This window comes from Zeus faber (assembly GCF_960531495.2).
Source record: "Zeus faber genome assembly, chromosome: 6".
NCBI classification, from domain to species: Eukaryota; Metazoa; Chordata; class Actinopteri; order Zeiformes; family Zeidae; genus Zeus; species Zeus faber.
This window is the reverse complement of record NC_137201.1, coordinates 4,594,239-4,620,045: the sequence shown is the minus strand read 5'-3', so window position 1 is coordinate 4,620,045 and position 25,807 is coordinate 4,594,239. Positions and strand designations below refer to the sequence as shown.

At 44.5% G+C, this 25,807-nt stretch overlaps 2 protein-coding genes across 2 annotated transcripts; one reads left to right on the top strand and one right to left on the bottom strand.

The window, feature by feature from the left end:
• Positions 1 to 250: 250 nt before the first annotated feature.
• gan (gigaxonin) lies at positions 251 to 20,066 on the bottom strand. Its single transcript, XM_080003010.1, has 13 exons — positions 19,838 to 20,066; positions 19,144 to 19,318; positions 17,707 to 17,821; positions 16,493 to 16,843; positions 14,802 to 14,870; positions 14,532 to 14,683; positions 13,577 to 13,698; positions 12,179 to 12,291; positions 9,740 to 9,889; positions 7,609 to 7,745; positions 5,643 to 5,777; positions 4,050 to 4,159; positions 251 to 2,385 (listed from the first exon to the last, which is right to left on the bottom strand). The coding sequence occupies exons 2-13, from the start codon at positions 19,314 to 19,316 to the stop codon at positions 2,201 to 2,203; spliced, it is 1,812 nt and encodes a 603-aa protein (XP_079859136.1). The 5' UTR covers positions 19,317 to 19,318; positions 19,838 to 20,066; the 3' UTR covers positions 251 to 2,200.
• Positions 20,067 to 20,830: 764 nt separating this feature from the next.
• On the top strand, positions 20,831 to 22,612 carry acd (ACD shelterin complex subunit and telomerase recruitment factor; the record flags this gene model as incomplete). Its single annotated transcript, XM_080002347.1, has 1 exon — positions 20,831 to 22,612. The coding sequence occupies one exon, from the start codon at positions 20,831 to 20,833 to the stop codon at positions 22,547 to 22,549; it is 1,719 nt and encodes a 572-aa protein (XP_079858473.1). The 3' UTR covers positions 22,550 to 22,612.
• Between the last annotated feature and the right edge of the window lie 3,195 nt (positions 22,613 to 25,807).

The following is a 25,807-nucleotide window of genomic DNA, read 5'->3' as shown; positions in this document are numbered from 1 at the left end:
TGTTATTTCATAGCTTTGATGTCACTATTATTCTACAATGTAGAAAACAGTACAAATAAAGAAAAACCCTTGAACGGGTAGGTGTGTCTAAACATTTGGCTTGCACTGTATTACACACACAGCTTTTAGTTATTGATATATGAAGATCAATTACTAAAAGCCAGACTAGCCAAAACATGTATTGGCAGGGAAAACTACCATCAGAGGCCATGTGAAAAAGAGGAAAAAAAAGACTAATGACTGAGACAAATGACCACACAGTTCTGCTCTTTATTTGCCTTCACCATACAGAATGACAAGGTGTGGACCACACCAGCGACTTTAAAAATAAATCCCAGATCACAAAAGTACAAACTCTCACGACGACAAACTTTGGCTCTCAAGTGTGGCTTACGTACTTTCAGTTTCACCAGCCACTCCACGTGATGGTTGATGGCGCTGTGCTTTAATGCGAGAGCAGTGACTGGGAAGTGGCACGGGAAACTGCAGTGTTTACTGTAAAACAGTGAAGGCACTGTGGGGAATGTGAAGTGACCATGTGACAATATGAAGCGCGCTTGCTCTCTCTCTCTCCCCACACACACACACACACACACACACACACACACACACACACACACACACCATTAAAACCACCTGCCTAATATTGTGTAGGTCCCCATCGTGCCACTAAAACAGCCCCGACCAGTTGAGCCATGGACTCCACAAGACCTCTGAAGGTGTTCTGTGGTATCTGGCACCAAGACGTTAGCAGCAGATCCTTTAAGTCCTGTAAATTGTGAGGTGGGGCCCCCATGAATCAGGCTTGTTGTTCCAGCACATCCCACAGATGCTCGATCGGACCCTAACCCCATCCATCCACATGATGCAGAAGAAAGAAAACGTAATAAGACCCAGGCCACCTTCTTGCATTGCTCCATGGTCTAGTTCTGACGTTCACGTGCCCATTAGGACCGCTCATGGGCCTATCCTTCGCTCCCATGAGCATCAATGAGCCTTCTGCACCCATGACACTCTTGCCAGTTCACCGGTTGTCCTTCCTTGGACTACTCTTGGAAGGTACTAACCACTGCATACCAGGAACAACCCACAGGACCTGACGTTTTGGAGATGCTCTCACCCAGTCGTCTAGCCATCCCAATTTGACCCTTGTCAAGGTAGCTCAGATTGTTATGCTTGCCCATTTTTCCTGCTTCCAACACATAAACTTCAAGAACTGACTGTTCACTTGCTGCCTCATATATCCCACCCCTTGACAGGTGCCACTGGAGCAAGATCATCAATGTTATTCACTTCACCTGTCAGTGGTTTTAATGTTGTGGCTTTTTTTGTGTGTGTTTCCACGATTTTGGGTGATAGAGGTGATCGTCAGTCACCCAAGCTATAACTCACACACAACTCTTGAACTTGAACTTGAACTTAAACAAACGGGGGTCAATAAACGCCAAACCTGTCTGTACTGACTGGAAAAGCCAGGTCAAAAGGTCGGAGAGACAGCTCAACGCATCCAGCCCCTTCAAGAGTGTTGCCCCTGCCACAAAAATATATTTCTGAACCTATCCTGCCACGCAGGGGGGATTTCTTTGAAAATAAAGAGTAGAGTAGTGGGGGGGGCAAGAATAATATTGGGCAACCAATTATCACAGAGTAAACATGGCCACCCTCAAACTTGCATAGACTATGATTTGTATGCATAGAATCCAAGTTGTAGATTTGCGTTTCGCGTCCCCTTTTAGCGGTCGCTCCTTGGGGATGCCGCACAAACACTGCAGGGTGTCCCAAACACTAACAAACACCCCCAACACTGAGTATATAAATAAAAACCGGAAAAAACACCAGACTCCGGAAGAAAATGTAAACAATGTTAAGCCATGTGGTTACTGGAACCAGAACAGCTTTAAGACTAAACCCCTCTGTTTCTGAAGAAACAGATGATATATATTAAAACAAACAAAAAAAAACAAAAAACAATCCCCACATCGATAAAACAAGGACACCAAATGCACAATACCTCCAATGCATTAAAACAAGTTAACGATCAAAACAATCCCTTAACGTCTTGACGGTGAAGTTCCTTTTTCGCGGTCCCTTAATAATCCCACGCAACTAGAACTATGGGCAGCAAGCATCTGCAAACTGTGCAAACTTTGTTGAGTTACATAACGCGAGTGAGGTTGCGGGTGGGTGGCTGGCTGTGCCCCTAGGTGCGGGAGGAGCCCCGGACCCCGAACATTCCCTGTTGGAGCTGCAGGCGGAAGAGGCGACAGTTGGCAAAGCGCAGGCCGGCGCAAGTGGTCTTGTAGAGGTCATTGAACAGGAGCGGCTTGGTGCGGTGCCACGTTCCGGTGCTGCGCCGGAACTCGCGGATGTAGTCAAAGTTTGTGCCTGTGTAAAAAAACAAAATACAAAGCTCCTTTTTAATTTTAACCGATCTATGAGCAGTGGTTAGCTGTAGTAAACAATTCTTTCAATTGCAATTCCTCAAAAAGTCAAAGTTATTGGGCCTGCTATTTCACCTGGAATTACACAACATACTGACAACAGTTCCCTCACCAGTTCCCTACAGGGTAGAGTAGGGGTAGAGTAGAGTTAGTAGAGGTAGAGTAGAGTTATTAGGGGTCGAGTAGAGGTACTGCAGAGGGAGATTAGAGAGTGGTAAGAGTCGTGTAGAGGAAGCGATAGAGTAGACCGAGGGAGATGAGTCTAGAGGTACAGTAGAAGAATGAGTAGAGTAGAGATAAAGTACAGTAAAGTAGAAGTAGAGTAGAGCAGAGTTGATGTAGAGTAGAGAGTGGTCCAGTAGTGTAGAGGTAGAGGTGAAGTAGAGTAGAGAGGGGTAGTGCAGAGTCGAGGTACTGTAGAGGAACAGTAGAGAGTAGAGGAAGAGTAGAGAGATGTAAGAGGGGGTGGAGAAGAGATACTGTAGAGGGAGAGGAGAGATGTAGAGTTTAGTAGAGGTACAGAGAGTAGAGGTAGAGGGAGTAGAGTAGAGGGAGGAAGAGAGGTAGAGTCGAGTAGAGGTAAAATAGAGAGAAGTAGAGTAGACCGAGTGGGCCAAGCAGAGAGGAGTAGAGTAGAGGCACTGTAGAGGGAGAGTAGGTGTAGAGTTACAGTAGAGAGTGATAGAGTAGCAGTAGAGGTAAAGATAGAGTAGAGCTTATCTATCAGGTTACCTTAACCCCGTAGACAGACGATTGAGTTCCATTCAAGTATTTTTTTCCTGAGATTTTGACATTGTTTTGTATATGCTGGTTTTTCTATGACGCCACACAGTTGGCACAAACACATGCTGGATGTTGTTGCCATTAACGTCACCACACACACACACACACACACACACACACACACACACACACACACACACACACACACACACACACACACACACACACACACACACACACACACACACACACACACACACACACACACACGGAAAAAAAAAAAAAAGAAAAAAGTGAAATAACTGTTGTGTTGACTTAGATCACCGCCGGTAATTTCAACAACATGTAAACCCCCCCGGTACAGTACAGTAGGTTGCTTCACTGGGAAAAATCTAGGATCGCAGGAAACTGGAAAATGCACGGCTCATAACAGGTGAGTGAGCACAAGTCACTCCCGCATACCAGCCCGTTCTTTTTGTTTTGTTTAAAGGAGTGACTCAAGGTAACGATGCGACTGAAGGGAAAGTCATCTTGTATATCCACCGCCTAAAATTACGTGGATGATTACAAGGCAGTGACAGACATTCACAGAAACGCAGTACAAGTACAGACATTACGAGATTCAGTACAAGTACAGACATTAAAATCCATTGTGCAACACTCCTCCTCCTCAGTCTCCTTAGTCCCCGGGTTTAGAAGCCATCTTTATTTTTTTATATATATCTCTTCAGATGACTTTTCCCTGTATTTAGCTGAGGTTGGATTTAATTTCTACTGAGCCCGCCTTGCTTAAAAGAAACCCATGACCGTGTCAGTCTCCCTTTGCGGTAATACCACGCCGCTCTCTCTTGAGCTAGGCTTGAGTGTATGTGTGTATTTACGTACCGTTGTCAAGGTCTCCCACCACGTAGATGTTGGCTCCTATGGGCACCGCTCCATACACGAATGACGAGCTGGTCTCTATACACAGGCTCTGGTCGTCCAGGTGCATCCATCTAGATGCACATACAGCAAAGATAGATGTTAAAGGTCCAATATTATACTTCTTTCCAACAAGTTAATACAGGTGAAGTCCCCAAAATATGCCTTTGTAGGTTTTTGCTTAAAATACCTCTCAGATTATGCATTCTAGCCATTCTAACATGCCTCTATACCCCTCCTGCTCTCGACCGGCTCCTTCTGTGTGTGAGTCGCTTTAAATGCAAATGAGCTTCTGCTCCCCACGCACCACTCCGGAACTGGCTGTGGCTTGGGCGGGCCTCTTTATATCAACCTGTTACGCACAGGAATTTTTTTTGTTTAATTCAAATAAGAAGCATAGGAAATTATTACTTCCACAATAAAAACACACTGTTTTTACACACTGTTTGTTGGAGAAACACACAGCAGATCATGCAGTGGAGCGAAGATCGTTCTGATCGCGTGGTGTACCGCCAACCTTTTTTACATTTTGAGAAGGGTTAAAAATGCAGGATGTTTACGGGAAATATTGAAATGAGAGGACAGCGGGAGAGAAGGGTAAAATACGGGAGAATCCCAGGAAAAACAGGAGGGTTGACAGGTATGCCTCAAAATGGCAAAAGAAACACACAGCACAATTATTTTTTTAATACTTACATTTCCCCCATCTGCAGTTTTGTCACAGATAGTTGGTATTGATTGCTCTTTCTTTTAAAAGATTTTTGCTGGTCTGTGCAGCCAACAACAGAGCAGTTGTGCTTAGCTTTTTGCTTCGACAATGCTACGTGGTCCGGCTTGTTGAATCACATGTTTTCTGAGATAGGGACCCCACAAAAACTGTTGTCTTATTTCACTGTTTGTGTGTTAGTAGGCTCCCCAGAGATCCAAATGTATGTGCACAAGCACTGGAAAGTGAGTTTTTCACAATAGGTGCTCTTTGGAGAAAAAATAATAATAATAAAAATGACAACGAAAACAAGAATGAGGCCATTTTTCCATTTCCATTAATTCTGGAAATGTTGTGGAAACAATGACAATGATTGATGAGAAGGGATCACAACAAGGGATTTCATTTTGCGATCGAGTGGTTGACTGTCTACTGAAGGTAAATATTTACATCGTCCCACCACCAGATGGCATACTAGTCTATCCTAACCTGATCAAAACAGACCAAAACATACCAACTCAGAGGCCAATGTGCTTTTCCTGTGCTCCCTTCCCCCCCCAATGTGTGTTGTAGTTTTAGCCTTTTATTTTGCTTCATACTCTTCAGGGCTTCTGCTTCCTACAGAATGTGCCCACTTACTACTTCCACAGGAAATAGACGGCGTCAAGAGGGATGGACAGAGCTGATGGACGGACCGGGCTTTGTCAACAGTAATAAATGGAATAGCACAAGTAAACGCTCTAGTGACCTCATTCTGACAGGGGAATTAAAGGCACAGGTTGTCTGACGATACCCTATGATATTTTAATCTTTAAAGAAATGTAAAATAGGACACAAACAATAACACTGACCTCCTCAGCTCATCGTGGTAGAATTCAGACTTGCAGGTGGTCATGTGTCTTTGCTCTGGGTCGTCGTGCTCCTGGCTCCTTACGCCACCAAAGACGTACAGCTCCTCGCCCACACCGCACGCCACAGCTGCAAACCTTTACGTCCAAGTCCAAAATGGCTGTTAGCGAGCTGTTAGCGAGCAGTAACTTCAGGTGACAACGCAGGGGGGCCAGGGGACTCTGACTGAACCTTGATAACCGATTGATATTCAGTGAGTCGCCCTAGATATATGCCACGTTCCTTTTGAGACCAAAAGAACACTAAAGGAGGCTTTTTACTGTTTGGGGATCAATTCCTGCAGTGACGACAGCTGACAAGAGTCATCTATTTCTAAAAAAGCACTTCCGCCAGTGAGAAGCGGACTTTCCGGGAATTTCAGTACTTTTACTCTACAAAGTAAAACTCTATTTTTTTAAGCACTTTAAAGACTGTGCAGAAACCTGCTGCACAGGATGTGGATTCAGCTCTGACCAACGGACACACAATATGATATGACTAGCTCATCAGCCTCTGCAACACAGCTGTGTTTCAACGGCAATGACTTAAGGGAAGCCAAAAAGCCCCAGAGAGTGATGCTGAATGCCGCACTTCACTTCTTGTTTCAAGGTATAGCAAATACAAAATATTCGAATACCAAGTTTGATTTGTTCCGGTAAACTCTACTTCCTGAATCCTGCCCTATAAAAACAAATGACCTGGATCAGTGTGATTAGGCAGGATGAACTAACAGCAGCAGCTTGTTGACATCCTGATTATTGTCCAATCATATTAAAGCACTTACTTTGGTGCAAGACAAAAGCAGATGTGACGATCAATGATAAATGATGAGAAAAATGTGCAGCGGTCAAATACATAATCCCAGATGTCATGTCGCAGAACATGTTGGACATTTCAAACACATGTTCACCCCGTTTCTGAATCACTCCAGACGACCCCGCTGCACAGTCAGCTATTAGTGTTTTGAGCCGCAGCTAACACAGCAAAGCTCAACTCCACTTTTGCGTCGCTAAATAACCGCAGCTTCATATGTGAAAAACTGCTTTGTCGTGAATCTTTATCTACTGCCCTGTTTACAAGGAAATAATCCCACCGCACACCATTACCTGTTGACTAGAAACGTCACAAACCCCTAGAACTGTGAGTTAATATTATGGCCTACTCATAGTTAGTGATTAGGACTCTAACTATTTGACCGTGCAGTGTCGTTTACATGCCATACTCTCGAACATTGCAACTGTCATGTAAACACCTTACCCCGATTACCTTAATCGAGTTAAGCTCCCATTTGTCTTAAATGTGACTGATTTACATTTTGCATTCCACCACAATAAATCGTTTTGAAAGAGTGAACAGATTCCTGTGGCAATTCCATTTACAACTCCGAGCCAAACCGACTCTTCTGACTCTGGTTCATCGTTTGCCGGAAGCCCTCCCTCGCTCACGGTGAACCAAAAGCAACGAAGAGTCAGAAAATCAAACGACTCTTTTTACGGCGTGACTCGTCGAGAACCGAATCTCAAAACAGTCAAACCTGACATCACTACTAATCGTTCCCACTTTCAGTGTGAAACATGTCGGTGTGCTGGTTGGAACTGATGAATTTGATTAATTAGTGCAGCCTTGCAATTTTGACCTTGCAACACAAGAGCTAGTTTCTATTTATTTTGTGAAAAATAAAAATAATAATAATAAATAAATGTCATCGCACACACGGCGAGCTCTCACAGTCACAACCAGAGCACCTTATTCTGCATTTTTAGACTTTGTTGTGTACTTTCAATGGCATCGCTAGCACCCGGTGCGTACCTAGGGGGAACTTGCAGAGCGCCCTTAATGATCGTGTCAGATTCCCTATTTGTGTTTATGCTCTGATCCTTTCCAAAAACATTTGTTCCGTGGGTGTGTGTTTGCTTGTTGGTGTCTTACCGTCTTTCTTTCAGAGGACAGAGGCCGGTCCACTGCTGTGTTTTCGGGTCGAAGCATTCCACGGAGTCATACAGTTTTCCGTTGGAGCCGCCGGCCAGGGCATAGATCTTTTTGTTCATGGTGGCGTAGCAGCCGATCTAAACGGGGAGGTTTCGCTGTCAAATTTAAAGGCTTCAGAATATTCAAAAGAATATTTCAGAGAACAAAACAATATAACTGTAGTAGACTATATTCTTTGGCATGGGGGACTTTGTATTCATAAGCAAAAAAAGTAAATCCCGACATTAAAAGTCCATGATTCTCACCAGTTCGTGTTTGTCTGAGACTAATTACATTTACACTGCTTAATAATGTTTTTTTTTTTCTTTTGTCCATTATGTTTACATTATGGAAGCTGTGCGTGGGTGTTTACTAACTCGTTCTTCTGAGATGACACACGTGTGCTCTCAGCAACATAATGTGAGGTTGTTGTAGCAACACTAACACCAACACTAAAAAAAACACGGAAAGATGCTTTTCTTGATCAATATCCCTGAAAAGACGGGGCTTTCAGATTTTGGGCTTTTGATATCTGTGGCAGCATTTTACACCACCTCTGTCAATAGCAGTATTCATTTTATAGTATTAGTTCTTCCAATATTATGAAGCAGTGTTAAACATTACAGTTTTACACCACTGTCATGACTCACTGACTATGAGGTGGAAGGGCGGTCACTCGTTTTGGTGGGAAACAGCCAAACCTGAGCATTTAACTTCAGGTTGCATGTTTAAGATCTGAATTGTATTGGAATTTAAAGGCGCAATTAGCAACATTGGACAATTAGCAACAAATTACAACCGTAAAAGGAAGCCATAGAAACTACACCAACAATATCACTATATCTCACAATAATTTATCCTGTGCCTAGTATTGCATTTTGTATTTTTCTATATTTCTGACTATTTCTGTTTCGTATTTTCGGGCTTTTGTATATAATTGCCCCCCCCCCCCTTTTTTTTTTCTTTAGTTTACTCCTTATTTAACTTTATTAGATTATTATATATATATTTTATGTTTTCTCGTTCTTTTTGAGACTTAAGCTTTTAAGGCTATGGTGGCACGGTGGCGCAGTGCATTGCACTGCTGCCTCACAGCAAGAAGGTCCTGGGTTCGATTCCCACCTGGGGCGCTGTTGGCACCGTGCTCCGGCGGGTTATCTCCCAAATAGGAGCCTTTCTGTGTGGAGTTTGCATGTTCTCCCCGTGCTCACATGGGGTTTCCTCCACCTCACGTCAGTAAGGACCCCCACCAAAAACATGCACCCATCATCGTCTGACCAGCGATGGACACTTATCACCTGGTCCCCGGGCGCGTCCACGTACGCTGCCCACTGCTCCTGGCTGTGCCCCCGGAGGAAGAACAAGCCAGGATGGGTCAAAAGCAGAGGATCCATTTCACCGGCCACCATCAAAGCATGTGCATGTGTGTGTGTGTGTGCAAGCATGTGTTATAGTGTGGTGTGTTGCATGATGAATAAAGACTGTTTCTTCTTCTTTCTTCTTAAGCTTTTTTAATGCCAAATGCCTGTCGTCAAACCTCACCGTGACAAATTCCTAGTATATGTTAATGTACCTGCTGAAATAATGTTTTTTAAAATTTACATATACATTTACTTAAACATAGAGTACATTAATCCCATAAAAAATTGTGATCCTTCAAAGTGTGAATCGATGACTCAAATCTGGAATGAGTATAATACAATATTTATTATATTTTTATTCACACTTTTACTTGTTTGCTTTGCTTTTATTCATGCTATTTGATGGCCTTCTATTAATGCAAAACACTTTAAGTTGAATGTCTTGTATGAAAGGTGCTATACAAATAAAGGTTATTGTTATTTTTTAACATTCTGAATAATTATTAATATCCGATCCGTGTCAAATTGCAGGGATGGGAATCGGGTGGCGCTTGGTGGTGATGCAAGTGTGCCCTCCTGTGCGTGTTCAAAAATCGGTCTTCATCCTCTCTCTGCTTTGTTCCATTAGGCTCGCTGTTCCCGGATTCTCAGGTGTGTGTTCGTGTGTGTGTGTGTGTGTGTGTGTGTGTGTGTGTGTGTGTGTGTGTGTGTGTGTGTGCCGCCGTGTCTACCTTGCGAACCATGGTCATGCTGGTCTGCATTTTCCAGGTCTTGAGGTGGGGGTCGAACAGCTCCACGGTGAGCAGCTCCGCCTCCTTGCTCTCCCCTCCCAGAATGTAGATCATCCCATCCAGCTCCGCCACGCCAAAGTTCTGCCGCGCCTACAGACGCAGCGATACAGTATGTCATCTTCCACACGGCCCACCTTTGAGGGTTCTCCTTTTTGCGCAGGGCTTTCATCATTCATTTCTCATTCTTTGACCGAAGTGGATATCAGAAGTGAACATAGATTCGATAACTCAAGAGAATGGGAATGCTGGTGTTGCTTGTGTACAAGCATTGAGTGTTGTGAATGTGCTTTACTGTGTTTCAATCCTGTTTACCTGAACATGAGGGCGGCGGTATCGTGGACACAGATTAGGTATAATCTTAGACTAAAATCACACTTTAACTTAAATGGCCGTTCTCAGTCACGGTTTAAAATAGACTATTTAGGTTAAAAAAAGAAACTTCCAGAAGGAAGATTAGAGCTGATCTCAGTGAAGGTTTTTATTAAGCCTGGCCAGATGCAGGTGTATCTTTAGATTAATGGATGTGGGCCTCCAGGTCATCCATGACAATATAAAAAATAGATTTACTGGACTAATACAAGCAAGACCAGACAGAAGAAGCTGACTAGTCCTTTATCACCCTAGTCTAGGACTTTCTAGTCTGGAACTAATTAATCTCAAATTAAGCAATACCTCTGAAAGGGATGTTTAAACTGCGGATTCACTTAAGTGAGGTGAGCTAAATAATTTGACACCTAATTTACATTAAACCCCGTCTGCGAGAATCAACTTAAGGTAAGGTGTGTAGCATAGGTTCCCAGTGGGGTTTGAACCAATGAGAATGCAGCGTAAAACCACAGAATGTTGAATTAATCAAACCAACTGACAAAGAGAATCCCTTTAGCCTTTCCACCTTGATGCGACCTGGAGTTTCTGTCTGGGTTTTTGAACTTTTGAAAAAAAGGCCAAGAGTTTGAGTCAAGCTTCAACAGGCAGACACATTTAATGGTCCGTTTTAAAAGATCACCAACTTGTCTCCTATATGTCGCAATGGTGACATCTGGTGGTGCCCATCTTGACATTACAACATTACAGAGCCAACCGTTGCTGTGGAAAATGTAGGAATGGTGGAACTAATTTATGTGGTGTAAACCCCATGAGGAATTTAAATGGTTTTCACACATTATGAGGCTTGTCACCATCAGGACTTTAGACAATTTTAAACTTGAAACAGTTAATAAAAAATGTCTAAAATAACAATCCTTATATGAAATTATTCACTGCATATATATGTAACAAATATTCTCTTGAAGTTGAAGAAGAAGTAAAAAAATACACACACACACACACACACACACACACACACACACACACACACACACACACACACACACACACACACACACACACACACACACACACACACACACACACACACACACTTTTAAAGATACAATATAAATATATTTTATATATAAATTTAAAATATATTATTCTTAATTATACTTGCTGGATATATACACATCTCCAGCAAGTAAGCATACAACTGAGAGGGAAAATGTAAATTCTGAGAGGTTTCCTCATAGTTAAGATTAAAAAAAAATAAGTTGTACTAATCTACCTGTACAAATTTTTTAATCTAACGAACAAACACAAACTGACAAACACACGACTATGCAGAAGATATACACCGCAAGCGGTTGGTGTAAGGGAGGAAGATGCGCAGAACAGAAGGTATTGGACACAGATGATCCGCTGTGGCGACCCCCAACGGGAGCAGCCCAATGAAAATGAAGAAGACACAACATTAAAACCACCACTAATAATCACTAATATAGTGTAGTTCCACCTTGTTCCACTAAAACAACTCTGACCCGTCAAGGCATGGACTCCACAAAACCTCTGAAGGTGTCCTGTGGTATCTGGCACCAAGACATTAGCAGCAGATCCTCTAAGTCCTGTAAGTTGTGGGATCGGGCTCGTTGTTCCGGCACATCACACAGATGCTCTATCGGGTCGGAACCTAACCTCCGCCATCCACATGACGTAAAAGAAATTGTGATTCATCAGACCAGGCCACCTTCTTCCATTGCTCCATGGTCCAGTTCTGACGCTCACGTGATAATTTTGCCTGCTTCCAACACAACTTCAAGTACTGAGTGTTCATTTGCTGCCTGATATATCCCACCCCTTGACAGGTGCCATTGGAACGAGATGAGCAATGTTATTCACTTCACCTGTCAGTGGTTTGAATATTGTGGCTGATCGGTGTAAAACAATGTAAATGTTCATTTCAAACTCATACATCTCTGGAAACTGATAAAAAACATTTTGAATGCTGAATTTGGGATTAATAAAGTGTTATCTTATCATCTTATGGTAATGAGGGTGTTTGTGCACCTGGATCATCGGGGGAATGGGGCTCCAGGTGTTGGAGTCCGGGTCATATCTCTCCCCGCTGTCCAGGACGTTCTTGTGCTCATCCCTGCCGCCTAGGGCGAACAGATAGCCCTCTGAAGGTACGGGAAACAGGAAGTTACGAGGGAATGTGACTCAGCCCCCGTTCTCCCCCAGATGGTCGGCTCCTATCCTCATGAAAACAAAGGTTTAAACCGTCATGTTCTGCAAAAACAGTGAACAGGACAGTTGCCGATTTGTGCACTGAATCTGCCCTTTTCATTGGTCGATCAGTCATTCATTGGTCGCTAGGGCGGGCGACCACATAACCTCTGGCCCCTTTCACCACCTCGCCCAGCTGATGGCATTATGTGTCTCTCTTCCCATTTAAAAAGGTCACCTCCATATTATTACTTTTTTTTGGGCAATGGCATACCCTGCTGAAAAGCGTGGCTTGCACAGGCATTGTCTTCGGTCAAAGAATTGATTTTAGCGCCAAAGGTTCAAAATTGCAAATCTTTTTCAAACAGAATGTGGAGGGGAAAAGTGGCAAACGATTGTCCACGCTGCCACGCCCACTCACTGTACAGTACAACTGCTCTCCTCTCACTCGTTCCGCCTCTGAGACGGCGCCATTGCAGCCTTGAAGAAAAGTATATTGAGCGAGTCAGCCATCCATATCCAAAAATCGTCCATCTCAAAACTTCCAAAGCCCCCGTTACTGATGCAAGCGTCAATGATGCCAATGTCTGTCTTAAGGCGGAGGCATATGTAGAAAGAAGAAGAACTTTCGACCAAAAAGACGTGTTCAGAACATGACGCAGTTATTTGAGGCCTGTCGTGGTTTTTTGGGGCAAGCCCCAAGAGGTGAACTTTGTCTTGTTCTGGCTCTGAGAGCTCCCCTTGTCAGCGTTTGGTCCAAACGCCCTTGTGTCATGGCAGGGGCCAGTCTTCCGATTACGATTCATGGAATCACTCTGCGCCCCCCAGCGGCGTGCAATGACATATAAAGAAGTAAACAGTTCTTATTCAGTATTCTGACAACAGTGTTCTGGGACACTGGTGTTCTCCAGTGGCTCTAACATCTTTTGTTCTTATATCTTTTTAAGTATGCCTCCGACCCAACTCTGATGTAACTCAAGCTCGCCTGCCGCACTGCACTGAAACAAAATTCTACCGTCGCCGCTTGCGTGGTCATTAAAGTGACGCACACTGGCATGAATTTCCTCTCTCACACGAAGCACTGACAATATACTGTATATTCGATAAAACACAAAGCACAAGTAAATAATGTAAGACGCTCAATGTAGCTCTACATTATTACTTTAGACTTTGTGAATCTCTTGCTTTTTTTTCTCTCTCCTCAATAAAATTTGTCCCTGGTTTCCTGCCAATACTGACCAGCGGCTACAACTTTGTGTCCGGCACGGGCCACGCCCATGGGCTGCAGCTCGATCCAGGCCTGCCTGTTGGCGTCATAGAGAGGACACATGCAGCGCGTTGTGGCGCTCGGCTTCCCGTTCCTGTACAGGGGAGGAAACGGCAAACATGTCGCCGTCAAGCCCTCCGTGAGTCGGAGTTCTGACGCTGATGAGGGCCAAGGACGTGCAGGCTTGAATAAAACTAACTGTCTTTGGTATTTTGAATGCCACTCCCTTCCTGATAAAAAATAAATGATCGGAATGAGCCCAAGCGTGGGGGGTTTGTATGAAGCCAGATTATGGTGGTTGAGCGGTTACTGGATGAACAGTGTACATACAAACTTTTTTTGCCTCACCCCTCCCCCCCGTTCTCCCCAAAATAATATATATAAATATTAGTATATATTATTATTATAATATTAATAAATATTAATATTAGTATCATATAGAAACTAATGTTGTTTATTGTAAGGGCCGAGTAGTCACATTTATTGGTGGCTTTTATAGGCTATTCACACAGGCTAACGTGGGAGGAAAGGTGCAGAACTAATGAAAAAAATAAAATTATGAAAACAAATCACGAAAATAAATTAAGATATGAACAAATTGTATCATTTTCAATTAACTAATGAAAACCACCCCCCCCCCCCATCCTACATAAATTATTAAGTGTCGTTAAGTGAGGACTACCTGTGGTGGTAACTTTAAAAAAATGACTAGTTCGTCCTATGGATTAAATGTTAAAACAGCTTGCCAAAGCCTGTTGACCATGATTAATCAATCTGTTAAGGAAACAACCTCCATTGAGAGGTCACTCAACTGGTTCAGAGTCAGCTCCCTCTGTTTTTGGTCGCAACTCTTTATTCTCACATTCAATGCTAAAGAATGTGCCATCTTAAGAAACAACAACAAAAAAGAAATACAACCTAACTGACCTCCGATCCTCACCGCCCACAACCACGATGCACTCTGAGTATCCCCGCGGCTTGAAGGCTGCCAGGAGGGCCTCGCCTTGGGGCTGAGCCTCGCCCTGCTGGGGCTGGCAGTGCTCTCTGACCACCTCCCTCATCAGGGGCTCGGCCATGGCCTGGTGGGAGTGGAAGAACCACAAGAACCCGGGTTAGACGACTGCCTGAAAACCAAAAAAAAACACAAAACAGGAAACTGGAAGCCCAGTTGCGGTTTCCAATACTTCATTAATCTACCTGTTCTCTTAGGTAACTGGCATCCAAGCCCTGCAGCCACACGGCCGACATCACTTCCCTCAGGTGCACCTAGGGGAGGCATAAAAAAAGATGACCATAATAACATGATAAGAGTGGCAAATTGACTGTTTTTGGGGGTGCTGGTCAAAAAAGACTTAAATAAAATGGACTGCTTTATCATCTGTTGATACTTTCACCATCTACCACCACCACCATCCGTTTCACCATCTAAAAACACGGTCGTACCGCCTGACATTTTCAGACTTTCAAACCATAAAGCTTCCAAAATGAATGAACTTAACTTGTCTTCATATGTAGTCTAGTTTATTTTAATGATAATTGTTTCAGACACAAAAAAAATGGTACTGACCCTTATAACGCTGCTATGCTGTAAGTTGTACTTTGACTAACTGACACTTATGCCGCAGTCCTATGGAACACGGTAGACGGGAACAGCACTTTCTGAACAGAACGGGAGGAGCCAGGGGGAGGTACGACAGCAAAAGGAAACAAGCGTGATGATATTTTGCTATGGTGATGTACAAAGACTGCAATAAAATATATTAAACTGAATTATTTTGTGTCTGTTATAATATATATAGGAATTTTAGTAATGCATGTAGCTATAAAAATGCAGCTTACTGTTAATATTTTATTGCCAACTTAAATTAATGTTAAATTCCCTCCAAAACGGATTGTCATCCATTGTTGGTTACTTTTACACAAGCCGGCTATAAAGCATCTCCAAGCAGGTTTAACAATGGATTGTTTTGCATTATGGATATTGTTATGCGGCTTTAAGAGAGAGAGAGCATCTATAGATATGTTTCCTGGTGATCAATGATCTGCTCACTGAGTGATCAATGGCTTATCACCTGGGTTCAACTGGCAATAGAAGCCCTTCTATTATTATTATTATTAATTATTATTCATATTTAATTATATTATTTATTTTTAATTTGATTATTTTACAAGTAATAACCTGGAGCTGCATCTTTATCACTGGACCAAACGTGCCACGCGAGACCACCATGTCCAAATCCACCATGTGCTTCCTTGCTACAAGTACCAAGCAGCCTCCATGCAATTAATAAATCGTTTTTTTTTTTGTTTTTTTTTAATACAATTCCATGGTTTTTATTGATGCCATTTAAGTGCAATATTCCAGAGAAAACGGCATCTACCGGGTCCGTCACTGAAGCGCAAAACTCAGCCGCAGCAGACATGTAAGTCTGCAAGGTAAGGTAGTCTGTAAGGTAGCTACTGTACGTAAGATTGGGCTGTAATTCCGTCACAGAGGACGGCAAAAAATATTTTAACTTTGACAGCAAACGCCGTGTATCGCCTCCGGTGTTCTCTGCCGGCCCTGCCATCATGCTCTCGTCCACTAACATGACTTCCGGTTTGCCGTCTCCCATGTTTCATGCGAATACAGCTTTATGCATATTGGTCTCACTCGTTACTAGTTATCGTCGCGCTACCTGTGAGCATAGCATTACTCCATGTTGACATTATGTAGATAGGTGTGGAGGTATGTTTTATTTTTTATCTCATTTAAATTTGTATCCCTTTCTCGACTGCACTGTTTTCACCGTTGTAACGCCTGAATTTCCCTCCAGAGACTCGGAGTGTTGTTTCATTTTACCTCATCTCCTCTCATTCCGGAATAACCAAAGCCGAGCGCCACCCACCCTGCGGTCCTCGGGGTCGTGCGACAGCCAGCGCACCACGGCCTCCAGCACATGGCGCTCGTTGCCCACGTTCAGCTTCTCCATGGCCAGGACCTCACGCAGCCGGTCCGGCGGCAGCTCGCGGAACTCCTCGGTGAGCGCCACATCGCGGAAGTGTGTCTGCAGGAACTCAGTGGCCACGTAGTGGACGTGGTCCAGGCAGTAGTGCAGCGAGAAGAGGCGGATGCCGAGGCAGTTCTCCGCTGCAATGCAGCTCTCCAGGAATTGGGAGCAGAGGGACTTGAGGTCGGTCAGCAGGAGCAGGTCCGACACCTGCACCACGTCCTGGACCATGTCCTCACTCAGGGTGATCTGAGGCGCAAGATATGCATTAGGAAATGATGATGGAATGAGCAGGGCATGGAAACAAGCCACTGTGGGGAAAAAACTAAAAACAGGGTTCATTCTGGCATTACAAAATTTAATTCAAGGACTTTCAAATACTTTGTCAAGCACTATCTTTTCCTGTTCTGAAGAACGTCACACAAAACAAATATTTCAATGTGAATTAATTTTCAATGTGATCTCTATTAATTAAAATATAACCTTAGTCCAACTGTCTGTTATTAATATTATTAATCTCAGTGTCTATTTCCAACCATGCTTGATTAAATTGACCATTGCCACGGATCGGATCATTTTTCGGATCATCAAAATAAAAAAGGGGAGACAAATATATATACAAATATATCTTTGCTTTCCATTTATTCTGTTAAACACTTAAAGCAGGGAACTTTTGCCCATGGTCTTAAATGAAAATAACATTCAAGATGTGCAATGTTAAAAAAATCTTCTTCAAATCTTAAAATATATAAAATATCCAATAATCAATTGTTAAATTAAAGTGCAATATGAGGCCTGCATGATACCTTCAGCCTTTGAACATGGTAGTGAATGGAAAAAACATGATTAGATCCGCCACAGTAACTGAATTTAATTCCAATCGGTCTCACATTCTCACGTTTGTAACAAACTAAATTTCATGCATCTCTCAATACACATTGTATTTGTTTAAAAGAAAATCTTGACCGCTCCAATATGGCGGACGAGCAGATGCATAATGGCGACTTTTACATTTTTGAGGACCAAATCCAAGCACTAAGAACTATGAGCCCTGCAAAAAAACCTCTCTGCCAGCGATCATTACCGTCAAATTGGCAGTGCTCCATACTCACTTCACCACTTAAAATATAGTCCAGAATGTGTTTCATAGTGGGCATGGAGACGCCTTGGAGTTCGATTCTGTACATCGAGCCATCGTCCTTTGGAGGGTTGTAGGTCAGCTTGGTCCTAAATCAAATAGTTGCACATGGAATAGTCAAGGACAAGTAGAAAGAGCTCAAGAGACCAAGTACATGTATGATACACAACATAGCCAAAAGTATGTGGACACCCCTTCTTAATGGGTTTGGCTATTTCAGCTACACCCATTACTAACAGGTGCATAAAATCAAGCGTACAGGCATGGAATCTCCTGAGACGAACATTTAGATGAACAGTAAGATGGGTCGTACTTAAGAGCTCAGTAACTTTCAACGTGGCACAATCATGATTCAAGATTCTAGACGTTCAAGAGGTTTATTTGTCACATACTTACCTTGATACATATATGCAGTGAAATGTCATTGCGCCCGGGGATTATGCACAATAAGCTCTAAATGTCAGTCAGGATGCCACCTTTCCAAAAAAATCAGGATGTCAAATTGTGCCCTGCTAGACCTGCCCTGGTGAACCGTATATTCTGTTATTGTGAAGTGGAAACGTCTAGGAGCAATGTTGACAAGATTACATCACGCAATTCCTGCAGATTTGTAAGCTGCACATTCATTCTGCGGATCTCCCATTCTATCACATCCCAAAGGCGTTCTATTGGATTCGGATCCAGAGACTGGGAAGGCCACTGAAGAACATTGAACTCACTGTCATGTTCATAAAACCAGTTTGAGAAGACTTTTGCTTTGTGACATGGTGCATTATCATGCTGGAAGTAGCCATTAGAAGATGGGTAAATTGTGGCCATGAAGGGATGCACTTGTTCAGAAACAATATTTAAATAGGCTGTGGCATTCAAGCAATTACTGATTGGTATTAACGGCTGCAAAGTGTGTCAAGAAAGAAAAAAACTCCACACCATTATATCACCGTCGTCACCAGCCTGGACTGTTCACACAAGGCAGGTTGGGTCCATGAATTCATGCTGCTGCCTCCAAATGACCCTACCATCTGTGTGCCTGAGCAGCAATCAAGATTAATCAGACCAGGCTACATTTTTCCAGTCTTCAACTGTCCAGTTTTAGTGAGCCTGTGCCCACTGCAGCTTTCTCTTCTTGGCTGACAGAAACAAGACCCGACGTGAAAATACCAGGAGATCAGCAGCTACAGAAAAACTTAAACCAACCCATCTGGCACCAACAATTAAACCACGGTCAAAAACAGAAATTGCATTATCTCCCCATTCCGAGGGTTTATTAAGTGAAGCTGCTGACCATAATCTGCATGATTTTATGCATTACACTGCTCCCACACAATTGGCTGATTAGATAGTTGCATGAATAAGTAGGTATACAGGTGTTCATAATAAGGTTTTGAGTGACTGTATGTCCCTGTATTACCTGATATATGGGCTGGCAGCAGCCAGGATGTTCTTCTGAACTGGAAGCTCTTCTCCGTCCACCACCAGCAGAGCATCGTGGAAACACTCCTCCTGCCAAAAGGAACGCAGGACCCGGAGAAGTTTCTGGGAGTGCTGTGGATCCGAAACGCTTGATCCGGGGGAATCGGGCATGTCTAGACCAGTACAGAAGAAACACAGAAAAGCCACGAGGCTGAAGTTAGCAGCCGTTTTGCAACGTCTTATTTCATGGTGCGTTGAAATCCCTCTGAATTTCTGGCCTTTTTGTAGCACACACAGACCACTTAAAACCAGGTCCAGATCAAAAACTACTGTACAGTACTTAGTTGTCAAACTAGGACTAGATTATAATAAGAAGGCTATATCACATTTCAACACTTCCTAAATATTTTAATTTCCAGAAGTCAGTTCTAGCTCTTGTCCTGTAGGCTAACCCCGCCTGTCCATAATTTATTCACATAAAGGGTTTGAGCTTCCAGCTCATCTTCTTTTTGATCTGAACCTGGTTTTAAGTGGCGTGCGCGTCTAACAGGCTGCGGAATTCGAACGCAGCATGAAAACAGACGCTGCTAATCGGCTGCTAACTTCACTCTGTATGCCCCGATCTGCATGTCAAGAATCAATCTACTGTCACTGTACTTCACATTTGGTGGGGAGAACGTGCATCGACTTACCTCAATTGCTTAAAACAAAGTGCTTCGATAAAGTGCTTGTATATGGGTGAAGTCGTAGGTCTACATAAATCACGTCGGGAGAGAATTCAGTAGGCAGACGTGAAGGCGCACCCGCACTTGCGGAAGAAATTTGGGACGGGTGCTGCCCCCCACTTTCTTTCTGAACAACTATGACTGAATTACTATTTTTTTTTTTTAAAGATCGATTTTTTTTATATCGTTTGGTCTATTGTCTGATATACGACAAAACAACAACAACAACAACGACGCCGACGCTAGTTTAGTTGCCTCGAAGAAGGCGTGACGTTAGAGCCATGCGACACAGTCGGCGTTCGAGACACGCCCTTTGACGTCGCAACTCTGCGACACAGTGAACTACTGGAAATATCTTTAAAATATATAAATTCGTTTGTGTGTGTGTGTGTGTCGTTTCACAAATCAGAAATGGTGTTTGAAATGCAATAGAGAGATATAATTATCTAGTCCAGGTCTGACAACTATAAGTACAGTAGTCTTTCAAATATACTTGGTGTTATGTGGGCAGCGTGGAAAAGCATACAGTAAGATCCATCTTTTCCCTGTTTTCACAAATAGAATAAAAGTTTCAGAAATGGTATTTAAATGCAATATAGGCTTCTTATTATAAACCAGCTCAGGGTTGACAACTATAACGTTTTCTTATCTGGACTTGTTTTTAGTGGTCTGTATGTACCAAAACTCTAAAACTGTCTAAAAATTCGAGGAATTTGAACGCACCACGAAAACCGCCGCGGCCAATCGGCTGCCTCCTCAGTTTGTTGACATATGAAAGGACTTGACCCTGCGCAGTGACGCACTGCGCAGCCAACGTGTAACGCTTGGGGCGTGAACCGCTGCGTGCTCAGTGTCCGCCTTATTTACCGCCGGAAGACCGTCCCGCGGCGTCGTTGAGCGGGTTGTTCCGCCACAGCCGCCGCCGTCGGTAATTTGAAGTCCGCTGGTCGGCCGACCGTCATGACTCGAATCGGGTCCAAGCCATGGGTGGAGAACATGATCCTGGCCTACGGCACGGAGACCCAGCCCCGCTCGGAGAGGCTGAGAGCCCGGGTCATCGGGGTAGGAGAGATGTCGCGTTCCCAGGCGCAGGGAGCTCCGCGGCGGCACCCGGAGCTGCTCTTTCTCTCCGACGGAGAAGTTCAGATGCCCGCTCTGCTGACCGGGTCCGCCTGGGATCATCTCTGTAAAAAAGAGGAACGGGAGTCTTACACCAGCCTTATGCAAGCCATTGTGTGCCTCCGCACCTACAGCCTCCAGTTCCACATGTCCCCCGAGGAGACCCGGTGCCGGTTCTTCTTGTCGGTGAGCGACCTGGTCTCCATGTCGACCGGAGGAAAGGACAGCGTCCCTTGCTACACCACCCTGGACTCTGTTAAGTTGAAGATACGGCAAACGTGGGGAGCCCAGCGGCATTTAAGGAATCTGGACCAATGCAGTCAGCTGACTCCAGACCAGTACAATCAGCTGAGCCGGCACGGCTTCAACCTGTCGGGAATTCTCGGAGAATGGCAGCGCGACTGCCTGGCCGAGTTACTGGAGGATGTTCGCAGACGGCTTACCGAGGGGAGGATGCCGGTGTCCCCGCTATCCTCGACGTCCTCCGGCGACTCTCCCATCCGCAAGCACACCAGCACGGGGTGGGATGTCTTCAGGGTCCGATACAGGGGAGCGGAGCCTTTCGACGTCCCGGCCGCTCATCTGGTCATCCCGGGCGAAGTGACCCGGGGGTCTGAACCCCGACATGTCGGAGGTCGAAGCAAAACGCCAAATGCACTGGTTCCCCAATCCGATGACTCGTCACCTGCCTCCCTGCGTAGGGCCACACGGAGGGGGCCCGGTACGTCCACCCACGAGTGTCCTCCGCCCACCTTCCCGTACGAGGCCGCGAATGTTGTCGCGCGGATGATGGACGAAGACTATTCCACGGACCCCTGGAATACCTTCCCCTCGCCCGGCGCGGAGTTTAGCACCTCCTCGTCCCCCGAACTGTCCCCGAAGTCCCGGGTCGCGGCACCTCGAGAGCGGCTCGACCCCACCGTCAAATTCCAAGCCGGATGCCAGGCCGGCGCGGTGACCAGTACGCAAAGGGCCCCGGTGAGGCTGGGGGTCACCCCTACCCCGGGGAGAAGCAAAAAAGAACAAAGCTTCTTCCCCCCGTACCAGAAACCCCAGCCCACTTCCACTTCCCCCTCTTCAGCCTCGGTGAGCCCGGCGGACCCCGCCGGCACCGACACGATCCCCTGTGGTGCTGGGGAGAAAGTCCCGCACATTCAGAGCACGACTGGGAAGGTGAAGATGAACAGAAGCGAGGGTGGCGATGCCACGACTGTCCCCGGGAAGCAGAAGAGAGCCCGCAAAGAGGGGGGAGAAGACGACCGGTTGGACCCCAGCCCTCCATCCTGGCTCTTTGAAACCCAGGCGAAACCCGGCTCCGAGCGTGGCGAAGCCCCGCGGCCCAAAGCCAGCCCCCCCGCCGTTCACAGGGACGGAAGCCGCTTCTCGTACACCTACCGAGTGTCCGGCCAAAACCTACAGGACCTGAGCAGGTTCACGGTGGCCGAGGATCTGCTGCACTGGGCTGTGAAGTACCTCGCTGTCCCCCAGCAGACGGACACACTGGGCCCCATTGGCGTCTCAAGCAGGACCGGTGGGCCCCACGGCCAGATGGGACATTGATAATGTGTTTATTTCTGGTTCTCTGTTCAGCGTTTACGTTTCATAGTTATTTTTGTGACAAAAGTTTGGTTTTTCTATGTATCTCGGCACTGAATAAAAACATATGTTGCACTTAATACATCCATGTTTTTCTACTAGAAGTTTGTAAAGTTTTCGTGCCATATGTTGCTGGGGAACAGCAATGGTTTAATAAAATGTAAAAAAAACAACAACAATAAAACAAAGTTGTATATGTCCAGAAGATGTCCCCAAACACCAAAGACATTATTTATTGGTCGTTATCATAAAGCATGGCGTGGCTTTGAAACTCTGCACATGGTTGGTTGTGTTTTAAAGTGTAATATCCGCGCAGCTATAGGAAAAAATATATACACAGTGGCACCTCGACTTACGACTGTAATTGGTTCTATAAGAACAGTCGTATGTCGAAGCAATTTTTCCCATATAAATTATGAAATCATGAAGGGTGAAAATAAACAAAATACACAGCACAAACACAGTCAATATCAAAAAATATCGACAAGCCATGAACTACGTGCACACATGAAGGAGGTCGCCCGCTGACTGACTGCTGACTGGCCACTGGCTGCTGACTGACTGCTGACTGGCCACTGACTGGCTGCTGACAGACCGCTGACTGGCCACTGACTGGCTACTGACTGGCTACTGACTGGCTGCTGACTGACTGCTGACTGGCCACTGACTGGCTGCTGCCTGGCTGCTGACTGACCGCTGACTGACTGCTGACTGGCCACTGACTGGCTACTGACTGACTGCTGACTAACTGCTGACTGGCCACTGACTGGCTGCTGACTGGCCACTGACTGCTGACTGGCCACTGACTGGCCACTGACTGGCTACTGACTGGCTGCTGACTGGCTGCTGACTGGTTGCTGACCGGCCGCCGACACGCCAACTGCAGATTTCCACGGTCGTATCTTGGAGCAGTCCGTCGCAGGTCGATACAAATTTTCGGGACTATCGCTACTGGTATCTTGGATTAGCTGTAAGTAGATGCAGTCGTAAGTCCAGGTACCACTGTGTGTATGTATGTGTGTGTGTGTGTGTGTGTGTGTGTGTGTGTACAGATCAGTTCAGCCAGACACACACACACACACACACACACAGTCTCTCTCTCTCTCTCTCTGTCTATTCAACTGAAGTACCATTACAAATCACACGCGACTATTAAATTCAGAGCAGGCAATTACAAAATCTATATAAATCACATTCGCTGTAGATAGAGATGTAACACACTTTTAATCCATCCACGTAACGCCGATTATTTAGGACAATAGTCCTATCATGAGGGAATTTGGGATTGCATGCTTGGTTCCATAACTGCAATTGATTTATAAACGTTTCAAATAATTACAAATTAAACAATACGCGGTATTGAGGTGTATATGTAGGGTTGTTGTTATTGTAGTTTTGGACAACTAAAATCCTGAAGCCTAATTTGGTTATTGATGGTTTCAAGGCCTAAAGGGCAGGCTGGTTTAACCGACCTCCAGCCAACAAAGTCAAACAAAAAGTAGTTGCCATGGAATATGTCACAACAGTCTACATCAGAAGGGATTTCTAACATTTTTCATACCAAGGATCCTCAGTTTGACCCTGCTTGATAAGATTCGGTCTCTGGGACTCAAATTAGATACGATTTAGTCCAAAAACCCATATAGAAGATAACAGCGGAACTGCGACCAAAACAATAATCGTCGTAAATACTCTAACGGTGCTAACGTCTTGCAAATTAATTGTATTTAAAGTTGAACTATCAGTCTTGTTTTGGGGGGACCCCCTGGAAATTCTTCAAGGACCCCAGGGGGGCCCCGGACACCACGTCGAGAATCACAAGTGTCACACACACATTTGGCCTATACTTGCTCTTTCCTACATGTTGAGTACTTTCATGTTAGATTTCGTTTATTTCCCAATGAATCATCGTCTGCGAGGAGGGGGAAAATGAACCAACCGCAAGAAAAGTTGAGTTTATTCACCGAAACCTCCGAAACTCCCCAATGTAAGCAGGGCGCAGCTGTGCGCACTTGTAAAGTTGTTATAATCCTCCTTCCCCTTATAAACAGGAAAATACATAATATAAAGCATCATGCACGCTTTCGCAAAAAAATATACTCTCTCACCTTGTCCTTTTAAGGCGACGTGACTAGAACAGCCTCAGACTCATTCACATTTTATTGTATTTTATTACTAGGTTTATTCCCTGTGTTTTCTTCAGACTCTTAAGCTTTTATTTTTGTAATGCTAATTGTCTGTGGAGAAACGCACCAGACCACAACGCATTCCTGCTGTATGTAAATGTGCCTGACTAAGAAAACTCCAGTGGTCAAACTATACAAAAAGGGAAATCGTAAATTGGGTTATAATAATAATAATAATAATAATAATAATAATAATAATAATAATAATAATAATAATAATAATAATAATAATAATCAAGTGTCAAGTGTCCTTGAGTTGCTTGAAATGCGCAAATAAATGATCAATAATAATCATCATTTTTATTTTAGCTTTATTATTATTTTGTTTTTTAAATGTTCTTCATTTTGCTAGAAGGGTATAAGCGTCAATTGGGTGCCTTGTGCTGGGGTCGAAAGAAGTTGTTAACGTCATTTTCCCTTTTTTTCAGTTTTGGTTTTTTTTTTTTTTTACATATACACTTTGTTTTCATTTCAGTGTTTGCTTGTTCTCTCCGTGTGTGAGCGACTCTCGGCGTCGAGGGGTGGACGTGATATTTCAAACAGCACATCAGTGCGTTTATGTATTGGGTGCCCGGAAATTTTTCCCCCCAAATAAACACAGCTTGATTCGACTTGGGTGGGCAAGACTTATCAACGGGGGCTTAATTCTATAAACAGATGAGGGAATAAAACAAAAAAAAAACAAAAAAAACGGCGGGCTCCCATTGGTCGGCGTGGGGCAGAGGAGGAGGGGGGACGTGGGGCTGAGAAACACATCCACTTGTTTATGATGGACAGTTTATTTCTAAGTCAACACAACAGTTATTTAACTTTTTTTTTTTCCATTTGAGAGGGTGTGTGTGTGTGTGTGTGTGTGTGTGTGTGTGTGCGTGTGTAAGGGGGGGGGGGGGGGGTTGTTGATTCAGTACAAGAGCGGAACTTTCCTTCGGGACGCGCCGAGTGGATTCTCACTGTCAGCGGGGATGAGCGCGTACCACAGCCGGCTCCGGCAGCTCGGAGCGCCTCCGCCGCTCCTCTCCAACCCCAACCCCGCCTT

Coding starts and splice junctions, on each gene's coding strand:
- gan (XM_080003010.1), bottom strand. CDS start 19,316: ATGCCCGATTCCCCCGGATCAAGCGTTTCGGATCCACAGCACTCCCAG. Junction 14,684..14,801: donor CCAGTTACCTAAGAGAACAG/GTAGATTAATGA, acceptor CACTCCCACCAG/GCCATGGCCGAGCCCCTGAT. Junction 2,386..4,049: donor GGTGGGAGACCTTGACAACG/GTACGTAAATAC, acceptor TTTTTTACACAG/GCACAAACTTTGACTACATC.